The sequence below is a fragment of the Akebia trifoliata genome, chromosome 11 (assembly GCF_017979445.1).
Source record: "Akebia trifoliata isolate Shusen 1 chromosome 11, ASM1797944v1, whole genome shotgun sequence".
Classification (NCBI taxonomy): Eukaryota; Viridiplantae; Streptophyta; class Magnoliopsida; order Ranunculales; family Lardizabalaceae; genus Akebia; species Akebia trifoliata.
The window spans coordinates 11,551,602-11,579,429 of record NC_141385.1 but is presented as its reverse complement, the minus strand read 5'-3'; the positions used below and the strand labels follow the sequence as shown (position 1 = coordinate 11,579,429).

Below are 27,828 nucleotides of genomic sequence, written 5' to 3'. Positions count from 1 at the left end.
AAGCCCAACCCTAGTTAGTAATTCGGAATACGGCAAACTTTTGATACATGAAAAATTCAAGTTCTATTCGATTTTATAAATAGAAAATATGTAATATATGCTTCATACATGTATTATACATCTCATTTCATATTTTCAAAAATAAAAAATTCATTAATATGATAGTGACGGTGATGATGACATTAGTGATGTTAATGATGGTGGTGATAATGAGGGCATTGAAATTATTGTTCCATTGATTTATAAAAGAACAAAGTCAAGGGACAAATCATCAAATTTGAAAATTATTGTGTAATCTCAAATAAATGTAGAAGAACATTTGTCACCTAAAAAGGGGGATCCCTTCGAAATTTGGAAGCATGGCCGTTTCAAAGTTGACTACCGGAGAATAATACTTTCATTGGAAAAAGAAAACGAAAAAAAAATTGCTCACAAGGACCCCAACATCACATTCTAAGGCCACCCAAGTTACAAAATTATCAGCCCAAGACCCATGCATAGTTGTATAGTCCCCAAAAAATTTCCAATTTTTTTACGAAACTTTCTTGAATTTTATCCAAATTACCGAATTGAACCCCCATCTCGAATACTTGCCAAATCCGAACTTGGTTATTACTTGCCAAAAGGTTCCTTCTCCACCAACGAAGTCTGCATTCCCTCCAAAGATCTCATCTACGACGATCACATTACAAGATGGATCCTCGGTCGCCACACCCACCACTCATTCCTAAGGCAACACAAGTGGACCTCTGCCATATATGCATAACAAACTTGCAATGACTCAATTCTTGTGTGTGGTTGATGGATCCGACTTGTGCCTCTCCTGACGATTTAAATCATGCTTTACGTAAACACCTTGTTAGGAAAACAAAATGTGAGTATTTTATAAATTTGAACATTTAATTTAGTTTAGGTATCTTTTAACTAATATGAAGTAAACATTTTACCTGAGAAGGATTATTGAGATCGGTGGAAGACCGCATCTATATGTCTCAGTTGTAGAAAGAGATGCAAGACTACTCTCCACTCTTCCCTCGACTGATCCATTTGAGTGTGTGAAGGGTTCTATGCGATGATGCTTCCAATTCTAAGGATTACATGTAGGGACTTGAAACACCAAGACACATGCCATGCACACGTCCTCGATTATCAGGACCACAAACCTATGCAAAAAGTATATAATGTCAATACCAAATCATGAAATGACATTCAATTACTAAATATTCTGACCAACAAGAAACCAAATTAAGGGTTTAAGATCCATAGAAACCGGGTCATGGTCAAGATCCATTTGTTCACTAGATGGGTCACTCGCAATCATTCTATTACTTGGTGAACCATCACTGGTCCGTAGATGTGGAAGCCGACACAAATGTATATCTATATATCCTTTCAGCTTTACAAGGCTTGAGAGCTTGTGTTGCTACAATTTTTCTTTGGATATATGAGATAAAAGACTTCTCTAAGGGAATTGTTTGTTGGGATCGTTGTATTTCAAATAATCTAGAAACCCAAAAAGGTGAAAATTTGAAAGGATTGGAAAATTCATAATATGTTAAGAGGCCCAGCTATACTACCTTAATTGGAAAATTATAACTCCAAAGAACACTATTCGATCTAAAACCTTTTCTCTCAAATATAGAGCCATCTTCCAACTTTAAGTAATTACAAGATATGTTATGATATCACAAGGTTCATTAGAAAACAATATATTCTTCATAAAACATTACTCCAATAGCAGCAACCAACAACAAATTGTAAATCTATTTTTACTAGAAAGTCATTTAGTTGCAAGCATCATTGGAAATACAATTTAAAAACTACGATGCAAGAATCTAACAAAATTGATAAAGATGTGCACATTTTATTTCATATGTTGGTGCCATAATTTCAAATTTAATAATTTAGATAAATTTTGATATTGATCTAAATTTACACAAAATTCTGCAAAATGATTTTTTTAGTCTAAACAAGACAACGGGTTCTTCCCTCCCTCCATCCGCCTCTCATATTAGATTAAAGTCACCCCACCATAAGGATACAGGGTACCTAACTGAACCATTTTTTTATTGCATGTGGAAAGAAGAAAATAACAAGGCGATCACGACAATATGGTGGTATCCATAAGATCAATACCTGATATATGTTAAGCTTGGCTATTGTAGAATCATAGAAAGTGAGCATCCCATCAAGCACATCTTGAAGCACATTCACCTCAACAGTATGATCCGCTAATCCCTGTCAGCTAAAAAAAGGCATCGATTAGATGAGTCTAGAAGCTTGATGACTTGGTTTAATTGCAACGAATACAAGACATTGGTAGTTCTAACATGTACACAGGAGAACAGTCCCCTTATAGTTTCCTTAATAAAATTGGAAACTTCCTAATATTATTGAAAAAAACGGATAGTAGCATTCTGTAGCGCTTGTTTCCTTAAAAAAAAACTATAAAAGTTGATGGCGTCTTTGTTTTGGCTATACATTATGCAATGTGAATGATCTTAAACAAGTAGGTTTCTCTCTTCAATTAACAACTAAGAGAAAAAAAAAATGTGTTAACATATCTTCTATGGGATCAAACGCTTTCTGATGCTCCTAATATCCTGCTTTTTCTTGATTTTATAAGAAACTATTAGCCTCTGTTTTCAACCACACATAAACCGAAAAAGTAACATAAAGCCCCCCCCCCCCCCCAAATCTTAAAATCAAATGCACTTCAGAGGTCCCTTGAACTCCGCACCTTGAGTCACAATCCCGAAGGTTGACTTCTAAAAAGTCAAAGAGCCATAGCTGATACATAATGCGGGTCGTTCTTGTGGTCCCTAAGTAAGATTAATCATTATAAATAACACATTATTCCAACTATTTGGAGTTAGCTATTAAAATCATGGTACAAAAATACACTTAATCTAGGAGCCATACTTCTTGTTCAACCATGACCACCACTTCAATCCATGTCTTTTTGTATCCTCCCCTTGTCTTCAAAGCAAACTCAATTTGCATACAGTGCTATTCTGCTACGGTCTGGGTTATTGAGCTTCATTTCTAATGTTGTCTTTCATTGGTGCAACACAGGGCTCTTATCTTGGCAATACACATTCTATCAAATGGTTTTTACTTGATTTGCCATTATTCTGCCTCAAAAGCATAGCTAATATTATTCTCAACTTGCAAGCTTATATATCTATCCCCCCACCCCAACACACACACACACACAGACACAAAAAAGACAAAAAAACAAAAAAAGATAAAAACTATCTGACAACTCTAGCTTGTGTCTGTCAGTCACATATAGCACTCCAGAAGCATATCTCTCCACTTCATTCAACCGACTCTCACTCAATGAATAATATCTTCCTTGCTTTCTCCCTCCTTGTGAATAATCATGTTATAAAAAAGGTCACATTGAGGTATCTAAAGTTGCAATCCATAAACTCTCTTCTGACCTGATTTATTTAAACCCTTAGACCCCCCAAGGCATCCCTCCATCGTTCTAGTTTTGCATTTAACACTCTAGTCTTGTCAACTAACTAGAGTTTGTGTGTGACGTACTCTTTGGGGTTAAAGGGGTAAAAGAGGAAAAATAGTTAAGTTAGACGGGTATTATTGATAAAGGGGCAAAAAAATGCAAGATAGTAAAATTGGAGGGATATCATTGAATCAGGGGGAGGAGAGGAAAACCAATAAAGTTAAAGGGGATGAAAAGGGAAGACAAGGTAGTGTGGTGCCCACTCCTTTGTCTAACTGTAGTTGGAAAATACGTTTATACCCTTATCTATAGCAATAGTGGGACCCACCATTGTGTTTTATTATATAAACTAGAGTTCGCCTGTGCCTTTGGGTTAAGGTGGTAAAAGCAAAAAAATAATAAAATTAGAGGAGTATTTGAGGTTAAGGGGGTAAAAGCGGAAAAATAATAAAGCTGGAGGGGTATTTGAGGTTAATGGGGTAAAGATGAAAAATAGTAAAATTGGAGGGGGGAGGAGAGGAAAGACAATAAAGTTGAAAGGGAAAAACAAAAAAATAATAAAATTTTAAAAAGTGTGTAAAAGAGGAAAGATAGTAAAATTGGAGGGATATTATTGAAAAGGAGGGGGGAGGAGTAGAGAAAGGACAATAAAGTTGAAAGGGGTTAAGAGAAATGGGGTAGGTAGTGTGGACCCCACTCCAAACTATAGTCGGAGGGGATGTTTATGTCCCATAAATGTAACTGGAGTGGGACCTACAGTAATGGTTTAACGAATCGCTTCGTTTCGTAATGTTTTATACGAAACGTTTCGGATTTTCAGCTTATCGAAACGAAACCTTCTTGAAACTGAAATTTTCAAAGTTTCAACCATTTTCCCTCTGATTTTTCCAGATCCATGGATATACAAGAGAGATTTTGAAGAGAAAGAGAGATCTGAGAGAGTGCTAGAGAAATCTGAGGGAGAAGAGAGATCTACAAGAGCGAAAGAGACAGAGTTGGAGTAGGAGAGAGAGAGAAATGGGGTACCCGGGTAGCTGATCTGTTGGCTCTCCTCTCTTCTTCTCTTCTTGACTTTTCATCTTCTTCGTCTCTTGAGTCTGAAACGAAACTGGACTGCCTCTTCATCTCCAATATTAAATGCCCTTGACCTTGGTCTCCTATGGAATACTAGGTCATTTAGACCAATGGTAGAAGCTGTAAAAGAAATTTAAAAAATTACAAATTACATATATTTGAAATATAAACTTCAATGGATTATATACTATTTGAAATATTAGCTTCGCCCCTTATATTTTTATAGAGGACTTGCTATGGTAGGTTGCTAATAGGAGCCCATTAACTCCTATTAGTCATATCCAAGAGTCCTGCATCAACTGTTAACTTCCCTTAGCCATTGAATTTTTTTTTTTCGCTCACAGAAATCTCGGATCCACTAATCACATGAGCCCGCTTGTATTGATTAATCATTTAGACCAACGCCCTCGTGTTTTGATAAATATTTGATAACCCGAGTTTAAAACTGATGATATGGCTCTTGACCACAGTCTCTTGGGGAAGACTTAGTTTTTTTTTTCAATTATTAGTGTTTTGAATGTTCGGTTTTTGAAAAAACCGAAACATCGTGACGAAACGAATTTTTAAACCATGCCTACAGTTGTGTTTTATTATATAGATATATATATCTTCTACAAACAACATACACCCAGGACCACCTCCTTCAATTGTAAATATTGTCTTGGGCAAGGGTGCACAAAATCAACATAGTTTATATAGGGCACAAGACATGTAAACTAAGTCATTGGAGAGATCTGACTAGAAAGGGCAAACTGAATCAGCTAACTTAAGATCTACAAAACCAAAATTGGATTTCAATCTGCAATTCAAGTTTTAGGGTTTCTAAATTTGAGCTGATCCCAAATCTTTGGGAGGATGATGACATTAAATCTGTCACATAAACACTGAAAAATTGAATGGTTGAGAAATCAGTTTACTCTAAATTAATATTGCAAAATTATTTTGAGTGTTCTCGTGGATTTGTTCTTCATATCAAGCCCAGACCTCATTAGTAAAGGGATTTACCATTCATGAGATTGTTTCGAACAAGAACCTCCCAGATCTAAAGAAGACTTCAGATGGATCTAATAACATAAATGCAGGACAAAGTTCTGCTCCAAGGTGGTGTATAAAGCTACTATCAGCTAAGTGTAAGTTTCATGAATTGGGAATTCTCTGCCTCTATCTCCTACTACTTTTCTAATAAATTTCAAGTAATGTCCTGAGTTTCCAAATCTCTTTCGTACCTCGAATCGGAAAAGCTATTTAATCTTTTGCTTGGGCACCACACCAAAAGAATATCCTTTGAATTTACTGTCTTTAGATTTTTGAATAAGCTGAAGATTGATGGGTTCTAAATCTAAGGTCCTCTAGTTGAGAGTACAATCAGAAATCCAAGTTGCCACTGTACTTAACAACTTCGTAAGAAATTCACTACTAGAAGATGCAAATATCTCCAAATAAGATTTTTGTTCTTATAAGACTAAAAGCTTTGGGTAGAAACAAAAATAAAAATAAAAGAATTATTCAAACTTTATATAATGTTAAGAGACGTAATATTAAAGTTTCCATGAAACATAGAAAAATATTTCCATTTCCACAAGGCCTGTCATGAATTTAATCGACAGTTTCTGTTTGTATATGTTTCGGTCAAAATAACTATTCAGTTCAAGAAATATTTTGGTGAATGGTAAATTTTGACACTAAAACGCAAGATTTTGGGTGGAAATATTTTGTTAAATAGTTGGTTGACCAAAATCTTTTATAAAAAAAATATTTAAATTTACAAAAATAAAATAAATATGATTTTTGGTAGAAATGAATTTTAAGTTGCACTTCATTCATTAGTAGAAATGAATAATCATCTTATTTTGATGTATTGTAATAATATTAGCACGTTCATATAGGCTTTACATATACTATTGTTAATGATCTAATTACTCAGATATGTTACTAATTTATTCATATGAAATAGCATTCATCCATATTCGAAGCATATTAAAATATAGTATTTTTATCCATATCATCGTTATTTCAATTATGGAAATCCAACACATTATAATCGAGAGAAGGATCCTATGGAGCTTAACTCCTTTTGCAGTATGTTGAGCCATTTAGAGGGAAATGAACAGTCAAGTTTTTTAAGGGAAAGAGAGTTCGCTCCCTAAAGTTATTATTAACGCCATGGGATGCCCTTTCGTGTGTGTAAAGCCTTTTAAGGAATTAAAAAGACTCTTTGATGACCTTATAACTCGGTGGGATCACATTTATTCAGAGATTTTATAGGGTAGATGTTGTGGTTTGTTTTGTTGTTCGGTTGTTTTTCTGTTTTTTATTTCCCTTTGTAGTAAGTTTATTGCCTTCCTTTTCCTTTAATAAAATTTCCATCTATCAAATAAAAAATCTAAGCACATTAATACATTGATATTGGTAAGTACATACAATCGTCCATATTCTAATTGTTAGATACATTAAAAACTTACTCATACATATTTAAAAAATAAAAAATTTACATCATAATATGAGAACAAAGAAATTAACAATTTATTCATTTAAGAAAGTGTTTTACATATTAAAGTATTTATATTTATTGTGCCATTATTGTTCTCATTTTCATGAAGAATAGTTGCTTTAGCAGTCACTCTCAGATACTTAAGCTAATGTGTAGCGAAATGCTACCATCTTCATTTCCACAATTCATAGGACTGTTTAATTTAGTTTCGATTTACGAGTGTGTTTTATCCTCAACATTCTCATCATTTCATAATATTTCTGTCATTTCCTTTAAAATGATATTGATTTCCACTAGTTGAAATATTGTCATTTCTAAACTTACTACAATAGACACCAAAATTTAATACCTTGGCTAGAAAATAAGAGTATCGCCAACAAGTAACGATTGAATAGATGTTCACATTCTAAAATTTGTTTCTTTTACTAAGGATATATGAGAAAAGAAGAAGAGGAGAAATGTTTCAAGCATCACCATGAGCATAGTTTAAAAATTCGTTTCGTAAAGAATTTTTAAACCATGAGATGATATAATAAAAATGTTGTGCTACCACGACCACCACAGGTGCCACTACCACCACGTGTACCACTACGACTGCCATCACTAGAGATCAAAGCAGAAGACTCTTTATGAAAGGAGTGGCCAGGCCATGTGTGTTAAAAAAGCCCGTTGGAGACGAGAGTAAGCATTTGCCACTGTAGGGAGTCGTTCACTGGCCAAAATCTAATCCTTAAAGACACTATACTCAGAATTGAGGCTAGAAAAGAGAAAAACTTGAAATTCTTCATGCTGATGACGCTAAACTTCTAAATCAGTACTAAGAGGCTAATACAGTAGAAGTTCTTCCCACATACCTTTCAAGTTACTATAGTGTTCATTGAGAGATGTATCTCCCTGTTTGGTATTGAACATCCGCTCAAATAACTTGAAGATCCGAGTAACATTATCTTGAGAGTACATCTGATGCAGAACCGTGAATGTTACTCTAGGATGATAAATTTAAGATCAGACTGAATTAACATAAGCAATGCAAATATAAATCATTAGCTCATACATTCATGGATATGTAAGAGAATCCAAGCGATAATCAAAACAGCCCTAAGGTTCGTCATAATCCCACAATAATAGTTATTCACGTATTAACAATAGGTTCCAATGGAAGACAAGTCTTCCTCTACCTTAAAGTTTCAATTAGATGTTCAAAACAGATTTCTAGGCTCTATTTTAATGCAAAAATAGTTAAATAAGTAGTGCTGATTTATGGGGGCAGCAAATTAACAACATTTAGAGAAATTGTAGGCTAAAAAAAACGAAGGTGATTAGGGTTTTGGGTGGTAAGGAATGGTGTGATTCGAGTAGAGAAGGATTAGGTCGGGTTTTTATGGGTATTAGGGTTAGGTTTCAATGGAGAAGAGAATATCGATGGGGTTTTGGTTTATAGAATGGATTGGGTAGGGTTTATGGATGTTTAAGAGGTTCAAAACAGAAATTTAACAGAGAAAGTGAGAAAAAAGATGTTAAGAAAAAAAAATGCCCACCTCGATTGAGAAATCGATAGAGAAAACAAATGTTAACTTGGACTCACTCCAAAATGGCTTCACACCACACCATTAATAGGAATATCAAAGCTTCAATCTCAATTTTATTCATCATTGAAGAAAATTATAGAAAGAAGCAAGTATTTATAATGTTCTCTAAATACTAAATCTAATCTCAACCATCCAACTAAAATAAAGAGATTCAATAGTTGTAAATAAAACTTAAAATAACTTAAATAAAATAAAAGCAAATATACCATCTATGTCCCAATCCCATAATTTTATTTCCCTTGAATTTTCAGCCTATGAAAACACCTTAAAAAATCAATATAAAATTACCAAATTGCCTCCCTAACACCTATAATAACATCAGAGGCTAATAAAACATCAAAATAAGCCCAAAAAACATAAAATTAAAACCCTAAAATAGAAAACTAAATAAAAATTAAAATCTACTCTTCAATATTTGATATCCCCATCAATTCTCCTTGACTGGGAAGATTTTGCCATTAATGAAATAAAATTGTAGTAATTCTCATCAGTTGCATTTCGCATTAACATCTCAACAAGGAAACTCCAAATCTTCTTTGTTGTATCTAAAAGTTATACATTAGAAGCCATTGTCGGTTCCATACTCAATAAAAGCCAGGTCATAACCAAGGAGTTTTCACTCCACCAATCTTCACAATTCTTCGATTCTTCATCAAGAGGATCCTCGAAGAGATACTTCATTTTATGCTTGGCACATAGGACCACCTTGATGGCATGGGACCAAGAATGGTAGTTATTCCCATTTAATTTAATGAAGGTGATTTGCTTAGTTTGATCATCACTCATGGGAATCCGTTCATCTCTTAGTGTAGCCATTGATTTAGGCGGGGAAAAAAACATAGCACATTGGAGACCAACCAAGCAAGTAAAAAAGGAACATTATATGTAAAAAGAACATATGAATTGGAGCAGCAAGTGTAGGGGACAAATCTTATTTTTTATTTTTGAGAGAAAAAATAAAAAAATAGGCCGAAAACGACCTGAAACCACAAAACACAATCGAGACTCATCGTAATTCCTTCAACTTGATCACGTAGCCCCAAAACAACATCCACAACAACTCACAACCATAATCAAGAGCTCTAGATTCACATCTAGGGTTTCAATTACATCACAACAAGGGATTGAAACCCTTTTCACCACAAAACTATCGAGATTAAGGTAAATTGAAGAAGGAGAAATAGGTTCTTTGATACCAAGTTAAATCAGATAAATTCATATAAAATAGAAAAATAAGAAGATGAGAAAAGAGAGAGGGTCAGGGAGTTAATAATCAGTCCCTTCCCTTAAGTCTTTATTTATAGCCCACCTAAACGTAAGATATAAGAAGTGGGCTAGGTCCACATGTCTCTCACATAAATATGTCTACACATGATATAGGTTGTCTTCCACATACATATGTCTATACATGATATCGGTAGTGATGTCTCTCACCTACACATGTGAGACCCATATGTCTTCCATACAATGAAAAGAACTCTAACATAGCCCATTGGGAAAAGATAAGGGAGTTATTTCTCAATTTAGAAGGACTTATATTGAAGTAAGTGGATTTGGTGTATCTCACCCACACCAACAATTGAGTAATTGTGTTTCTCTAATTTTAGCTCATTTGTTAATTTTGACCCATCAAATATGTCCCAATCCTTTTAGTCCAACCTTTAACCAAGCCCACTTTCTAAGAATTCAGCCAGTACAAAAAAAAAAGGTGATGATAATTCTCGGTTCCACTTTCCAATATCCCAATTTCCAATGACCTTGATGAAAATTCACAAAGCCAAGTTGCAATCCTAAATCTTGACCCAAAGCATCATTGACCAAAGAACCTTTGAATCTAGTATGTGGGTGTTACATGGCCCAAAGCATCATTGACCAAAGAACCTCTGAATCTTTATTGATCAAGTTCATTTCGGCATTATTCGCCAAAAGCCTCTAAATCCTAATGACCAAGCTTCTTATGGCCCAATATCATGTTTTGTGTATTTTTGAGCCTTTGAATCTATTATGATCAAGCTCATCTTGACCCATAGTGGTCCAATCTTAATATCGGATCAAATTCCGATAGGTTTCGGTCTAAGCCTAAACCGATCATGGTTCAATGAAGGTCTATTTGAGTTGAGTTATTTTGCTCATCTTCTACATGTACTAGCATGTGGGTTACCTATTATTTCATCGAAGACACATTTGATAACAACAATTCTCCAATGATCTCATAGGCTTTCATTGACAACACAAATTTGTCAAAGGCATTTCTTATCTTAGAAGCAAAATTTGGCAAAGGCAGTTCTTATCGTACGATGCGCTAAAGTGGATTAAAGGATTCAGGTAGTCGTACTGACAATTTGGTCTTTTGGAGCAGTTGGTTGGTTAACATGGTATCAAGAAACAAAATTGGTGGTAATCTTGTTACTTGTGTAGTAAGAAACAAAATGTATTGGCTCGTTCTAGTGTTGAAATTGAGTATCGTGCGATGACACACAATGCTTTGAAAATGTTGTGGGTTCACTCTCTTCGTCGAGACATGGGTGTTGATGTCTCATTACCTATGAAGATGTATTGTGATAATCAGGCGACCATTTTCATTGCTAGCAATCCTATTTTCATGACCGTACAAAGCATATCGAGGTTGTCTATCACTTTGATCGATACTTAATTATGCGCAAACAAATTGTCACACCTTATGTAATATTTGGTGAATCAGTTGGCAGACTGCCTTACTAAACCCTTATCTCGTGCATCCTTATCTTCGCTATGTTCCAAGCTGAGCATCTTTGATATGTATGCTCCAACTTGAGGGGGAGTGTTAGAGTTCTTTTCATTGTATGGAAGACGTGTGTCCAACCCACATGTCTCACATGTGTATGTGGGAGACACCACTACCTATATCATGTGTAGACATATGTATGTCGGAGACATATGGCCCACTACTTATATCTTATGCTTAGGTAGGCTATAAATAAAGACTTGAGAGAAGGGGCTAATTATTAAGTCTCTAACCCTCTCTCTTTTCTCATCTTCTTCTTCTTCTTCTTCTTCTATTTGAATTTCTCTGATTTAATTGGTTGAAAGTTCTTGGGATGGAATTAGTTAGCACCCAATCAATTGGACTTGCACCCTAGTATAGACACAAATCCAATATCAGGTTACCAAAAGGTTGATGTTCTATGTTACCAAAACACCCAAAAATGAAGTTGCGCTTGTGTCCGACACTTTGCTTTTAATTGTAAGATGCAATACTCATGTTGTTTTGCTTTTCATACAGGGTAATGTGATAATGCAATGCATCCTAGAGCTGAAAAGGAAGAACGTGTTCACCAGCTTGAGAACACTTTGATTTCAATCTATAGAGTTAGGAATAGTGTCCTAGCTTCACTGATGAATTAAACATTTTGAGTTGACCAACATAGAGAGGCATTGTGATGTACAAAGGTCTCCTCAAGTATCAACTAGGACAACCTTAGGAAACCACTCTAAACCTTGCAATTGGACTAAATTTAAGATCTGGATGGCTATTCAAAGTATGGACACAATTCACCGCTATGCTGACCAGCATTTTTTCTAAAAATAGACATTTCTTCCCTATGTATCATGATGGACAAAATAAAAGGGAAGCCCAAACGATAGGACTTCGTTGGTCTAGGTGATACAACGATGAATGGTATGAACATGGACCCAATGTTTTAAGAAGCTGGAGGCATATATAAGGCTTTTTGCATCCATGAACTGAGGCATAACTCTTAACTTTTTAATAAAAAAAAGTCCTTAACACTATAGAAAAAAAGTATACAAATTTTCTATAAATGAATAACCTAGAGAAATAAAGAAATAAATTAGGAAAGAAGTAAGCAAGACTAGTTTTACAGAAGAAAAAAAAAATACACATCCTGTTTCAGCACCAATGATAATAAGCTAATAAAATGACATTACCTAGTATCTGCCGATGCAAAAGGGACTTCTGCTCATCTAGAAACGTAACAGAAGAAGAACAAGGATAGAAATTTAGAACAGCCAAAGTTCACCCTGTCCAGACTCCTTTTTTTTTTAGTTTGAGATCCTTAATGATGAAATATGAAGGATATACATCTTCTTTACAATTACATTTCCTGGCACCTGTCCAAAAGTTCTTCATCAAGTTATTGATAGCAATTCATGAATATGTAACAAATACAAAAATTATGGAAAAGAAACACAGGAAGACAGTTGGTATTAATGTCTAATTGTCTATAAAATTCTCAGCCAAGGAGTTTTATACGAAGAACAAGGATATTAAAATCTAATGAAAAAATTGAAAATAAATACAAACCCATAAAAAGTTGCCAACTGGTAGTTCACTTATGGAATGCTCTTGCTGACGGTAAAAATACGAAAATCGCCATATTTGGTAGTGAGCCAAGCTTTACATCCTCAAGAAACTAATTAGTTTTCAGTCCACATAATTTGATGATTAATACCAGCTACAACCAAGAAAAAAATCAAAGATCGAGAAAACAAAAAATACTATTGTCACAGAAGGAGAAGGCATACCATAAATACTATTGGCCTCAATACGTTAGATAAGGATTCGCATATGCTTGAAGTTGTAATTCGGATGATTAGATTCTTCTTCTTTTGGACTTTTCTCAATCTAACTCCTCACATTCTCACTTTTATTGAAAAAGGGTTCTTTCTTTTCTCCTTCCTTTCTTTTGTACAGTGTTTTCAGCAACCTCCGTGCCTTTCCCTTCTTTCCTGGTCTTGCAAGGGCATCACTGATACAAATAACAGTACCTTCACACGGAACAAACCCTTTTTCATTCATCTCTTTGAACAATCTTTTTGCCTCAGCACCGCATGATAATTTTAACGGCCTTTCAAGCTCACCCTGATTGGATAATTTACACCAACCGCAAATTAGTATGTCGTAAGTTGAAGAATTAGGTGATACCCCTCTTATTTGCATCTCATTCATAAGTTCTCTAGCTTGATCCATCTTCCCCACCTTAGCAAAATCACTAATAAGCACATTGTAGGTACCCGTGTTGGGAATAAAGCCTTTAGTTATCATTTCACAGTAGAGCCTTATAGATTCCTTCTTATTTCCTTTCTTCCCATGACCCGAAACCAGAATGTTGTAAGTGGTAGCATTTGGTACTTGGTCTCTTTTCTTCATCTCAACAACTAATTCATCAGCCTCTCTCATCAAACCAGAATTCGAGAGCCCACCTAAAAGGGTATTGTAAGTCACCACATTTGAAGAAACTCCTTCAGCAATCATCTGAGAATACGAAGAAAAAGCCCTCTTCAAATGGCTGCTCTTGCAATATCCATGTATAAAAGCGTTATAAGTGATAGTATCCGCCGATATACCCCTTCTCATCATATCTTCGAGTACAGAACTAGCTTTTCTTGTCATCCCAAGCCTACACAGAATAATGATGAGTGTGTTATAAACTGTTCGATTTGCCATGAGTCCCATTGATAAGAGTTGTTCATGCACTTGGAAAACAATATCCGGATGATTAGCCTTGGAACATGCGTTAAGCACAACTCTATGAGTAACTGAGTTCGGGCGAAACCCGGCACCAACCATTTCATTCAACAAACTCATTCCTTTACTCGTCTCACCGGCCTTGCAAAGCCCTCCTACTAGGGTGTTACAAGTGATTGAATTGGGCAATAACCCATAACTCTTCATCTCATTCCAAAGCTTGACAGCATTCTCCAAGTTTCCCTCCTTACAATGGGCATGAATCATGGTATTGTATGTAGCACGATCAGGAGCTAAGCCCATCTCTCCCATTCCAATATAAATAGATTGTGCTTCGGCAGATTTGTTGAGCTTTAAGAGACCATTAATGAAGACATTGTATGCAACAGCATCAAAACCAAGATTCTTTTGTGTCATTTCTTCTGCTATTTTGAGAGCCGACGACTCCTTCCCTGCTTTGAAGAAGCCATCCATTAGGGAAGTGTAATTAACACGATCAGGCAACAAACCCCTCTGCCTCATATCTTTAAATAACCCTTCTGCTTCTTCTATCCTTCCATTTTTTCTTAAATTGTTTACAAAAGCATCAAGTACAAAATGGTTTGCCGCTAAATCTCTCCATGCCATTTCATTATAGAGGTCCTGAGCCATTTCAAGTTTACCAGCCTTGAAGAAGCCATCAATTAGTGTACTGTAAGTAAAAACATTTGGAGGGATGTTTTGACTCACCATTTTCCTCATAACATCAATAGCTTCATCAAGCATTCCCTTTTTAATGTAGCCATTTATGATGGAAGAGTAAGTAATAACATTTGGAGCCACATGTTTTTTCTCCATCTCTTGGAGTGCAGATTCTACACCTCCCATGTCTCCTACTTTGCAACGTCCATCAATCAAAGCAGAATAGGTGACGTGACTTGGAAAGAGGCGAAGCTTCAACAATTTCCGGAACATGTTCTCAGCTTCATCAACCTTTCCAACCTTAAACAGACCATCCATCAAAGTGGTGTACACAACCAAATCAAAGGGAATTCCACAAACCACCATTTTGCTTTGATAGATAAAGGCTTCCATAGCATTCTCGGCTTTAAATAAGGAATCAATCAAAGTGGAGTATGATACATGGTTGGGGGTCACACCCATCCTCTCCATCTCCCTAAAAAGTACTTTTCCTTCGGCAAGCCTTCCACTCTTGCAAAGGCCATTTATAATGGAACTATAAGTAACTACATCAGGTAAAAAGCCACTATTAACCATCTCCTCATACAAAGCAAGGGCTTCCTCAAGCCCTTGCAACTTGGAAAATCCACTAATAAGCGTGGTGTGGGTTATAAGATTCGGCTCTAAATTTAAACTTTCCATCAAATTATCCAGCACTGCATTGTCATCCTGATGTTGACAAGCATCCCTTTTACTACACAAAATATCATCCATGAGACGCTTGGCCTCACCAAATTCCCCAATTCTACAAAACCCATTAATCAAAGTATTATAACTAACAATGTCAGGACAAACACCCTCTCCCCTCGTTCTCTCCAATAATTCGAGAGCAGTGCTCATCTCTCCTCTTTTACAATACCCATCAATTAATGTGTTAACACCAAAAACATCCAATTCAATCCCCCCTTTAACCAACTGATCCATCAGCAATTCTGCATTTCTTAACAACCCGATTCGGCAAAACCCCTTAACCAAAATATTACAAGTAAATGAATCGATTTCGACAAACTTCTTAATCATTTCCGACAAAAGCCCGACACCCCGTTCCACCATTCCTTCTTTGCAAAACCCCCAGATGACTGTGTTATAACTAACAGAGTCGATTTCGACAGTTCTAAGCAAATCTAAAGCGGTTTCCAACCTACCCACTTTGCATAATGAATGAATTAAAACATTGTAAGTGAAAGCATTCGAAACTACCCGACAAGATTGCATTTCTGTATAAACTACCCATACCTGAGAAATCAAACCAGAGGTGTTGAATTTGTAAAGAAGTTGATTCCAAGATTGGAGATTTGGGATCAACCCATGATTTCTCATGGACAAAAATGCCTCTGATGCTTCTAAGAATCTTCCACAAGTCAAGTAAGACTGTATTAAGGTGCAGAACAGGGTGGCATAAAGATGTGTCTTTGAAGGTGGGATTTTCAGGTTGGTTTGGTGGGAAAGATGGAAACTTTCTTTGAGAGATGGAGTTTGAAGGGTGGGGTTTAGAATGGGTTCTGAGATTGAAGGGTGGTGTGGTTGTTTTGTAGAGAAATTTGAGAAGAAGAAGAAAGGAAGAGAAGTTGGGAGAGAGATTTTATGATTGAAGGATGTGAGGATCCTCATTTGTTTCAAAGGTCTCATTCTGTGTGGTTTTGGGGAGAGAGAGAGAGAGAACGCAGCAGAAGCCGCGAGAGTGAAAGAGTACACGACAACTCGGTAAAGCTTCTACATCGACCAGGATTCAAGTTCTTGGCTTAGTTGGTAAAGACACGGGTAATCATACCATTGACCTGAGTTCAACTTCTATCATCACTCACTCACTGATCTCATTAACAATAAGATTAACTTCATTTGCTTGAATTCAGGCATTTTAATTTCTACTTTGTAACGTTTGAAGAGTGTGTTTAAATCTTTAATTTTCGGAGAGGGGAATTTGACACCGTTTCACACATTGCTGATGTGGATGTATGTACAAAATTGTAGATGCTTTTCATCAAGATACGAGGGAGAAGTATCTATGGTTCTGTGCACACCAACATGTAAAATGATGTCAACTTCAATGATACTTTAGAATGACTTTTTAAGAAATTGGAGTGTAGTAAGTAAAAGTTGGGGTGCCAATGTGTCACGGCCCTATTCTTTCGAAGCGGGGTCGTGCGGAGCAAGGGGGTCAAATCCACTTGCAAGCCTGTAAAATGATCGTATACCACACACACGTAGCTAGCAAACAAGTAAACGAGGCAACACGAGGCAAAGCCCGGAGGCAACTTTGTTGATATAATAGTAATTACACGGGGTAACGCAATATAAAAGCAATAGATGCGTTACAAGCAAATGATGATCCTATGACACGCGGGACTTCCACGGACCTGGGCTTCAAGGGCTTCAACAACGTGGGTGTAGGCCGGGGATTGGGATAGCACTGACACCCTTCCTACAAAGTGTATGCTAAGTCTTTACTAGGTTTCCAGAAGGAAACATCAAAAGTAGAGGCCAGTCATACTCCCTTATTACGAAAATGCCACTAAGCTAACAAGTGTGCCCTGGCACGGGGTTGACACGTACCCTAAGCTAACAGATATGCCCTGGTACGGGGGGCTGACATGGCTTCATAACGAGCCTTACATGATATTACATGGGTGCTCCCGGGTAGCTCCGGGGCGAGCTTACACCTAACTCTAGGTGACAGATGATGTGGCCGTTACAGTCTCCCCCACCTATTCTGCAGACGTCCTCGTCGCATTGACCTGGCAAACTCTTCAATCGACTGCTTGAAAGGTTGTAGGTTCTGTGCACTCTCCTGTGTGGCTTCAAATTCTGGCATGTCCTGTGTGACGAAGTACTCCACGTGCTGCTGCTGCTGTTGCTGGATGAAACTGCTGCTGAAATGACGTCTTCGAGAACTTTGTCGACAACACGCTCTGGCTGAAAAGCTGAATGAGAAGTGGTACGTGTTGGAATGCTGCGCGCGGGATCTCCTTGATCTGCTTGGTACGGCTTGAGACTTCTTGCATAGATGACAGAGTAGATGTTGTGTAACCTGTACGATAACCAGAGTTTAGCAAACCTGTACGTCCTTGGACTGTGTCTCCTGTAACCTGAAACAATAGTGTGAGAAGTTAAACACTGTTGGCCTGATATAAGTTCAAAAGTACTCTTGTTGGAGGAAGAGTTCTTCTGAGTGGTGGAATTGAACAAATTCACCCAATTCGGATGATCGGCATTGGCAAGATGCCTAAAATACTCCAACGCAGAACTGAATCTCTCCGTTGGCCAAACTGATTGATGATGTACACTGCTCGGAAAATCAAGCTGGAATCTAAGTAGTCTGCATGGTCCGTTCCATAACTTCCCTGTGAATCTTGAATCTCTGACGCTGACAACACTCTGAGGTACATCACAATTCTTGCTGACACTCTGACTAAGTGGTTGAGGGCTTCTTCTGCAACTTGAATCTTACAGTAACCTGATCTCTGACCTAACTCTGAAAAACACTTGGCTGTCCCAAGCTTATCAAACAAGTCGGCACTCTGCTGGATAGGATACTTGTTCTTGATGGTGATCTTCTTCACTGCTCGATAATCGATACAACGTCTTAAAGACCCATACTGTTGCTTGCTCAACTCAGCTAGTCTTGGATGATTCATCCTGTAAGGCCTCTCTATAAGAGGTGTGGCAACAGGTAGCAATTCATTCTGATGATCATTCGACCTACGTGGCTGTAGAATCTTCGAAAGCAAATTCGCTATCTCGTCATCATCTTCTGCTAAAACCTGTGTAACTTGTGTGGGAGTTGAACTATGGTCATTTTCTTCGGCTTCAACTCTCAAGGAAGCAATGTACAGTTGCTTACCTTTCTTCACCTGAATGGCTGAAATCAACTTTCCCTCTTCCTTGCCTGTGGAGACGGGAACAAAGCTTGGACATTCACCTAGCATGCCCAAGGTGTTGGCAAATGGCATTGGTACAACCCTGTTCTGTCGCATGAAATCCATCCCAATGACAACTCTGAACTCATCGAGTGGAACTGCGAGTAAATCAAGCTTACCCTTCCATGTACCTATCTTGACGGACACTGACTTGGCCGAACTTTGGATAGGAGTGGCTTGGGAGTTTACAGCTTTCATACGGCTTGAACCCTTATCGAGCCGGATATTGAGACGCTTCGCCTCTGTAGGGGTAATGAAACTGTGAGTAGCTCCTGTATCAACCATTGCCTGGGTGGTCTTCCCACCAACTTCAATATCGACATACATAAGACCCTTCCGTTTCTGGCTATTCTGAGTCTCAGATGTCTGCTTCATTGCATTCAAAAGATGCAAGGCTCCTATGTGAGGAGAATCTTCATAATCTCGCCCACTCGTACTCTCGTGACTAGGGTCACTCTGGGAAGCTAATAGTGCAGTCAATTTGGCTCGCTGTGGGCACTTGAATGTCTTGTGAGGCCCACCACACAAAACACATCCATGCTTGTGACGACGCTTGATTGGCGAGGTACTTCTGCTCTGTGAAGGAGAGGAGTTCCGTGATGATCCCGGACTGGAACTCTTTCTGTGCCTTCCATTCTTGCCATTCGAAGACTTCTTTGTGTACTCAGGTTGCTGGTAGTAAGATTGAGGATGTACATACTGTTGGCTCCCTCCCGCGGGAGTATAATCAGTCAACCGCTCGGCTGCTGCAATTGCAGACGCAAGATCTTCCACACGTTGCCGTTGGAGTTCTGTCTGAACCCAAGGCTTGAGTCCTTCTTGGAACGAGAACAGCTTGTCTTTCTCTGACATATCACGGATATCAAGCATCAAGGCGGAAAACTGCTTGACGTACTCGTGAACTGTACCTATATGTTGGAGTTGCCTCAACTTTCTGCGGGCAATGAACTCCACGTTCTCTGGTAAGAACTGGTACTTCAATTCTTTCTTGAGGTCCTCCCATGTATCGATGGAACATTGGCCACTTTCCATCTCGGTGTACTCTGTCCGCCACCATAGCTTGGCGTCACCTGCAAGATACATAGAAGCAGTTGTTACTTTTACCTCTTCGGAATCCGGACGAGCTACACGGAAGTACTGCTCCATGTCGAACAGGAAATTCTCGAGATCTTTCGCATCGCGAACACCATCGAAGGTACGTGGCTCGGGTACTCGCAAACGCGAGGGAGAAGCATCACTACTGGTAGGTCGTTCGTTACCGACGGCGCGGACCAGGAAACCTATTTTTGTAGTGAGTTCTGTAATCTGTTCCTGTAAGACGGCTAGATTGTCTCGAGTATCTTCTTCGAGGGCTGTCACTCTAGCTCTGAATGTCTCGGATCTGTCATCCAGCGTGCTCTGGTGATCATCTATTCGTGCAATACCATCAACAATACCGGATAGCATACCTATCTTTTCCTCCAATACCTCGATGCGTTCCTTGTTTGTACGTGGTGCTGGTGTGTTTGGAGCGGGTAGATCCGCGGTACTAGTAGTTCCTCTTACCATCGTTCGCGTGAACTAAATGGAATCTCGGGGGAATACCAACTGTGCTCAAACAACTGCTGCTCTGATACCAACTGTCACGGCCCTATTCTTTCGAAGCGGGGTCGTGCGGCGCAAGGGGGTCAAATCCACTTGCAAGCCTGTAAAATGATCGTACACCACACACACGTAGCTAGCAAACAAGTAAACGAGGCAACACGAGGCAAAGCCCGGAGGCAACTTTGTTGATATAATAGTAATTACACGGGGTAACGCAATATAAAAGCAATAGATGCGTTACAAGCAAATGATGATCCTATGACACGCGGGACTTCCACGGAGCTGGGCTTCAACAACGTGGGTGTAAGTCGGGGATTGGGATAGCACTGACACCCTTCCTACAAAGTGTATGCTAAGTCTTTACTAGGTTTTCAGAAGGAAACATCAAAAGTAGAGGCCGGTCATACTCCCTTATTACGAAAATGCCACTAAGCTAACAAGTGTGCCCTGGCACGGGGCTGACACGTACCCTAAGCTAACAGATATGCCTTGGTACGGGGGCTGACATGGCTTCATAACAAGCCTTACATGATATTACATGGGTGCTCCCGGGTAGCTCCGGGGCGAGCTTACACCTAACTCTAGGTGACAGATGATGTGGCCGTTACACAATGACAGCTCTTACATATTTTTTTCTCAAGCCCAAAGTGAGGATATGTGAAAATCACTAGGTGCAAAAGCAGTGTAAAGTGTAAAGTTGTTGGGTTTGGTAAAGATAATAGCTGAAGATATCATAGACCTAAGTTCAATTTAATTTCTTCATCATCGAGTCTCATTTAAAACGTGCTTAACCGGTAGCAACACTCAAAATTTTGAATGGTCAAAAAACAAATAGATATGGGGTGGTTAAATGAATTTTGTTCCTTTATTCAATTTGAGTTAAAATCACGTCTTTTGTTATCTCAATCTAGGATCTTTTGGGTCTTCCTCTCATTTTTTTTGGAACTTTTGACTTTGTTATTTATTATAATTAGGGTTGTAATCAGGGCAGAGCTGGTGGGGGTAATTGCCCCCACAAAACTTTGAGACACCCTATATTTTCAACTAATTACATGCCCCATTTGTCCCCACTCTCTCACCTCTCTCCCCATTTGCCCCCACACCCTCATCTCCCTCCAATTTTTGCCCCCACACCCTCACCTCCCTCCATTCAAGTTCTTCAACTATACAACTAATCATAGTTTGCTCCTATTACAAGAAAATCCTGGCTCCACCCCTGGTTGTAATTAATATTCGTTGAACATCTCCAAATCATCTCAATCAATTTTCTCTTAGTTCATCAAGTATTAGAGTAACTTCATTTGCTTAAATGTGTATATTTTTTATTATATTTTTTCCGCTCATTCATCTAAACTTTCTCATCTCTGTTACACTAAATTTATTATGATGTTTCTTAATCACCCAACATTTGAACTCACAAACTATAACTGACCTTATTGTCATCTTATAAAAAAGTATTTAATTTGATTTGTATGTGTCTATCACATAATACTCCAAAGCTACAACTCTACTTTAATCATCCAGTTTTAGCTTTATAGGCAACATCTTCTTCAATCTCTCATTCCTCATGTATGGTAAGCTAGATTTTTTTTAAAGCCACTTTAAGTAATTTTTTAAATCTTCAATTTTCACTGGATGTTCCTTATCTTGGAATTTTTGGTGTGTGTGTGTGTGTGTGTGTGTGTGAATGAAGGGTTGCACTTTACATATTGGTCTTCTACTAATTCTAAACTCTAAAGTCCTTGGATGCCAATATTTCTAGTATTGTGTTGACTCCCTCTCAAATATCATAAACGAATACTATATTATTAAAAAAGAGCACACATGATAATTCAGGAGTGGGACTTCATACGTCTAAGTGAATAAGATGTAAAGGTGCAGGAGAACTTAAAGTAGACAGAGAGAAATTTAAACGACAACTTTTATTCAAAGAACAAGTAAAATATTGTGGAATTTTTTAGTTGTCAACAACTTGTAGGCACTTATTTCTAACAAGTTTGATAAGAATGTGATGGTTAGGATGCCCAGGACCCTTGTGCCAAGTTGCAAGAGTGGATGTTTGTCGCACCATACCAACAAAAAGAAGAGAAGAGGAACCACGGTTGGTGTGAGCATGGAGAGGAAAAAGTGAACCTCTATTCGGAGTCTGAAGGAGGAATCTCCCTGTGCGTTGATCCTTTATGCAAAAACCAAAATAATCAAAGACAAAGACACAATAATAATCATTAACAAAACGGGAAACTGATAATAGGTTGGCTTTAATTTAAGGCACATGTAAAATATCCTTCAATAAGAAAGTAGAAAAAAATGTAAATAATTTCATGTCGCCAGTGCTGTGAATAGATATGGTATTATCATTGGCCACTGTAATTTGTTCAGATCCATTATAATCTTGTCGATTAGTCATGGTTGAGGCATCAGATGTCATATGGTTGGTCGCTCCCGTGTTTGGATACCAAGTATAATCGTATGGATCAATAGACATATTCATGGTAGAAAATGTTATAGGTAAATCATCGGGTTGATTTGAGAAGTTGTGTCATTGGTGGCATTGGCGAGCATTATGGACAATTTTATTACAAATCTGATAGACAATATATGATTGATCTGATTGTGTATTGTTGTTGTTACATGAGCCTCCTCAGCCAGAGTTGTTATCACGACTAAATCTACGACCATTGTTATTTCCTCTACCAGTTCCATAGTCAGAATTGTTGCCACGACTAAATCCAAAACCTCAATTACTTCTACCATGGCTATTACTATGACCTTGAGAAGCAAAGAAAGCCGTATCGGAGCGATCGGTTGTAGGTTGATGATAGAGTTCTAATCGTTTTTCACACTTAAAGAGCATGCTATAAAGATCTTCAAAAGAAGGTGGATCCTTCATTATTTGGACAGAGTTGACCACTACATCAAAGTTGCAATTGAGACCATCAAGAACATAGCCCACTATATCTTTAGTAGATATGGGTTGTTAAATAAGCGGCAACTCATCCGAAAGCCATTTGATTTTGTCCATGTACTCAATGATAATGGGCGCCTTTGCGTATATTGACAAGTTCATGCTTGATTTGATAATATCGAGCATTTGTTTGTGCCATGTACGCCCAATCAAGAGTTACCCAAGTTTCATGATCAGATTTGTACCCTATGACTTGGGCAAAGACTAGTGGTTTCAATGTGGCATGCAACCAACTAAGAAGGATTTGGTCCTTCTTTTTTCCATTCCAGATATGCAGAATTGGGAATGCTTTTGGAGTCCATAGTGATGATCTCATTTGGAGGTGAATATGTGGCATCCACCATTGACAACATATCTATTTCATAAAGAATTGGGAGAAGGTTACTTTTCAAAAAAATGTAGTTGGATTTGTCTAGTTTGATGACTACATGAGAGAGATTTGAAATCCCAAAGAGAATTCATAGAAGATGATGTAATCATTTGAAAGAGAAAGATGAGATTAGTTGAGAGGGAAAAGACCAAAGAGGAGCTAAGTTGATGGCTTTGATACCATGAGAATTTACAGAGTATTGGATAAAATCCTATATATTTCTTGAGGTGATTCGATATTGATTTATAGTACAACTGTGAGATTGATTTGAGAGAGATTTTCTCTCAATTACAGAATATATGTCTATTCAATAAACTAACAAAGATGGTAATAATTAACTATAGATGGTTGGTATATTTCAAGAATATTTTAATGCCAAGAGAATCAATCAGCTAAGGTAACTCGGTCACCTTAACACACACTAATCATAATCCTTTTATACATGTCTTTAATTATGTCAATATATCCATGGGGGACATTTGTTATAGAATTGAGTAAAAAATGAATTTCAGCGTTAATTATATGGGTTACATTAAAAACAGAACTATATAGCTTTACACTTCAAATAAGGTGAGTTGGTTTTAATTTTCAATAGAAGCTTGTTTAAGTTACTCAAGGGAAGTCATTAATGGCATCTTCTACTTCTGATCTCGACACAAAGCTTGGAAATGCATTTGTAATGTCCCTGCAAAATGTAGAATTTCGCTTTAGTTATTTCTATTTGATCCAATATCCGGTTAAGAAATAAAACCTTTTTTTTTTTTTTCAAAAACTCATTCAAGAAAGCATAGCTCACAAACTATTTATCAAATCAATGAGAGAATTAGTTAAAATATGCTCTTAAATTGAAATGGGTAAGAGAATTACTTCAAATAAGGAATGGTCATGATCCTCAGTAAGGATGGATTGCGAGCAACGAATCCTTTCCATTCTTCCATGTCGATTTTTCCATCACCTTTCAAATCTGCCTCCTCAAATGTCTTCACAAGTTTGTAAGTGAAAACGAGAAAAGAATAAGAGCTATGGGTAATGAAACATATATATAAGTGTCAAAATAACAAACAAAACATACCTTATCGATAATGGATTCAACAATGTCGTCCGTAAGGATCAAGTTTGATTCATATAGTAGCGAGTTAACCATTTCCTTCACCTTTCACATATTTTGGTTCAAAAGGATGAGTACTTCAGAATATATTCTCATTTCCTAGTGTAAATATCACAAGTGTCCTCCAAGCCAATCGAGAATTGGTTGTTGTGCCTACTTGAAGTCTTATGACACCTATGTGATGAGAGACACATTGTGTGTAATTATAAAATCAAGATCAAGAAAGGTGTCCTGTTCTATGTTTACAGGACACGTTTTAGTAGGGGCTTAAAACACATCAGACTCTTAACCAAGTTGTTTTCTACATTGCACGCAACCCAATGCATATAATCTCCGACCAAAACATGCCACGTAAACACCATATGTTGTTATAGTAACGGAACACCACTTGGATGGCGACTCGTGATTATATTCCCCAAGTGTGCAAAAAGAAAGTGGATTGTGGCTTTACTTATGTGCACACCTTTAAACATATAGTGGTATCAATTGGGCTCACTAACCCAACATGGTCGGCCCAAAAAAATTATGTCATAAAATAACAAGTATATTCTCTCTCTTTTTTTTCTTCTTTTTTATGGGTATAACAAGTATATTATTTGATAATCTTTTTAAAGGAGTCGTGATTTTCTGACACCCCCTCTAACACACTCCCCTTGATGTGGAATGAGCTAGAACCATAAAATTTTTCCCTCGAGATACACAACGGTACATCCCCATAAATATGTGCAATTGTGTATCCTGAAGAAAAGAATCTATGATTCTAGCACATGCCATGTCAGAGGGGGTGTCAAAAACTCATTATCATTTTTTTAAATGAGGTTAGAGATTGGACCCATATTTGATATATAAAAAAAAAAAAAACAATATCAAAGAGATCCAAATGATATTGGAAGGCATGAATTTAATTTTTTTTTTTTCAATAACTAAATCCAAAAATCAATCTAGAGCTAACCCGAGCTCGCTAGCGTTGGGCTTGTCCTTAGCTTATTTAAGCCCAATAAGGTTTTATAACTGATCTGAGGGAAAGCCCAATTCTTTAGGGCTGGGTTAGGGATCAATCAAGCCCAGCCCAAATCTACCCATTGACAGTCCTACCTCTCTTTGTAGTAGGTTAAAACTTTGTTTTAGCATGAGTGTGGACAAAAATAAGAGATATTTACGAAAAAGTGATCAACTTTTGACGAATTTAGGAGTCTGGCTCATTGTTCATATTAATTATCAAAACGTGAACAATAACGAATTCGGAGGTTTTTACAGTGACTGTTTCGCGAGTTTGAAGTGACAATTTAATATTAAATCTGCGAAATTTTCACTTATTTCCGAAAAAATTTTAACGAAAACATGATTGTTCACGTTTCGATAATTAAAATAAAAAGTGGCCAGAATCGTGAATAACTCATCTTCAGCTCACAAAATAGTAATTCACCCAGAAAATAATCTACGTTAAAAAGAATTTAGACTCAACACCGTGAGGTGTAGACAATAATGATGCTAATAACTTCCAATGAGATTTAATTTTATGAACGAAAAATCAAACCCTGAATTAGCTACTTTCACTATAGTAAGAGCAATATGAAGAACAACAAACTTATATGTTATAGGAATCGAAGGCTCAATCTTTACCTCCTCGTGCTCAATGTAGCCCGTTTGCCGTATGTCATATAGTTGGAATGAAACTGCGACATATAACACGGAAGATATATATACATACGTAAGATTAAAAAGTAGAAAATAAATTGAAATCTACATACATCGATGCATGGTGACATTAACACTTCATACACACACACACACACACACACAAACATAAACATGTATAGTTGCGCATTTCTGCTTATTTGAAATTGGGAATTTGGTAGAATTTCCTACACAAAATTTTGTCATCTTGGGGTGCGTTTGGGTGAAAGATGCTTAGAGATTTAACAAACTCTTCGAATTCAATCACGCCATCACGATTGGAGTCGAACAAATCAAACATCTGTTAGAACAGAAGTTAACCAGGATATTGTTATCCTAGAACAGAAACTAAAAGAATCAGAATCTCAATGTAACTGAGATCACATTTTTTTTTTTTTTTGAAGAATAAATGTTAAATTAGAAAATAATTATGAAAAAAATAAAATTCTGACCCTGTCTGCAAAGAGACTTTGCTTCTTACTGTCCCTGAACAGGCCAAGCTGAAACTCTTCCTACAAAGCAAACAAACATCGTCACAATAAACAAATAGACTATAGAACTGATTAAAAACTCTTCCTACAAAGAATAAGAAATTACTTTGCTAATAAACGCGTCGTCGACTATAGAACTGCTTAATTTCTTGAACAAATCATACAATGCTTCTACTTCTTTCGCGCTAACTGCAATCAACATAAACCAATTTATAATAAATCCTGAAAAATCAAATTATAAATACATGAACAAGAAGAAAATGGATCTTACAACATGTTTGAGCTGCAAGAATAGATGGATCGTCGTAACCACGTTGCCGCTTCTTTGTCAACACACAACCCATTAATTTTTAGAAAAAAATTACTTGAATTTGATGAGTATTTGATTGATTTTTGAATGAAAATATAATCTAAGAGCAAATGAAGTTCAGAGCTTATGAGAAGGCATAACAGCCTTTCTGTAATTAAAAAATTGAACAATGTAATTTACAATATTCCACAACTGGCTCCAATTTGAGGCAAACAGTATTAAAGGTGACCTTTTACAAAGTGGAGTGAGCTTAGCCTAACTACATGATTGGGCTTATGTGAGGGTTGGGAGGCAACACCCCCGAGGTGTACTTTAATGTTTTTTTTTTTTTTTTTTGTAGCTGAGTGAGTTGTAGAAAATGGAGAGTGTGTAATCTTTATCATCGATAGTGGGTTTTTCTTCCTCTCCTCCGTGGATATAAGCAATTTTGAAATCATGTAAATTTGTGTTCGTTTCATCTTTATTTCTTTTCTCTTATTACGTTTCTGCACAACAATTAAAAGGATATTTACGAAAAAGTGATCAACTTTTGACGAATTTAGCTAATTGTTCATTTTAATTATCAAAATATGAACGATAACGAATTCAGAGGTTTT

General features: G+C 37.1%; 2 protein-coding genes across 12 annotated transcripts; both read right to left on the bottom strand.

Annotated features, from left to right (window-relative positions):
* Nucleotides 1-228: 228 nt before the first annotated feature.
* LOC147390932 (PPR repeat protein) lies at nucleotides 229-16,655 on the bottom strand. 10 transcript variants are annotated; one of them, XM_086457664.1, is made up of 7 exons: nucleotides 13,148-16,655; nucleotides 12,927-13,077; nucleotides 12,551-12,733; nucleotides 7,889-7,994; nucleotides 2,137-2,238; nucleotides 948-1,163; nucleotides 229-855 (listed from the first exon to the last, which is right to left on the bottom strand). In XM_086457664.1, exon 1 carries the CDS (start codon nucleotides 16,437-16,439, stop codon nucleotides 13,248-13,250), a length of 3,192 nt encoding a protein of 1,063 aa, XP_086313790.1. In that variant the 5' UTR covers nucleotides 16,440-16,655; the 3' UTR covers nucleotides 229-855; nucleotides 948-1,163; nucleotides 2,137-2,238; nucleotides 7,889-7,994; nucleotides 12,551-12,733; nucleotides 12,927-13,077; nucleotides 13,148-13,247. The 10 variants fall into 10 exon arrangements, with proteins under 10 accessions (XP_086313790.1, XP_086313798.1, XP_086313794.1 ...); XM_086457668.1 differs by having other exon boundaries at nucleotides 230-855; nucleotides 12,927-13,017; XM_086457662.1 differs by having other exon boundaries at nucleotides 230-855; nucleotides 7,889-8,019; nucleotides 12,927-13,035; nucleotides 13,148-16,654.
* A 7,447-nt stretch (nucleotides 16,656-24,102) lies between these two features.
* On the bottom strand, nucleotides 24,103-27,529 carry LOC147390931 (calcineurin B-like protein 4). Of its 2 annotated transcripts, XM_086458593.1 has the most exons (8): nucleotides 27,194-27,524; nucleotides 27,029-27,111; nucleotides 26,884-26,943; nucleotides 26,624-26,732; nucleotides 26,378-26,430; nucleotides 24,719-24,799; nucleotides 24,514-24,626; nucleotides 24,103-24,331 (listed from the first exon to the last, which is right to left on the bottom strand). In XM_086458593.1, exons 1-8 carry the CDS (start codon nucleotides 27,264-27,266, stop codon nucleotides 24,259-24,261), a joined length of 645 nt encoding a protein of 214 aa, XP_086314719.1. In that variant the 5' UTR covers nucleotides 27,267-27,524; the 3' UTR covers nucleotides 24,103-24,258. The 2 variants fall into 2 exon arrangements, with proteins under 2 accessions (XP_086314719.1, XP_086314720.1); XM_086458594.1 differs by lacking the exon at nucleotides 24,103-24,331 and having other exon boundaries at nucleotides 24,510-24,626; nucleotides 27,194-27,529.
* Nucleotides 27,530-27,828: the final 299 nt, after the last annotated feature.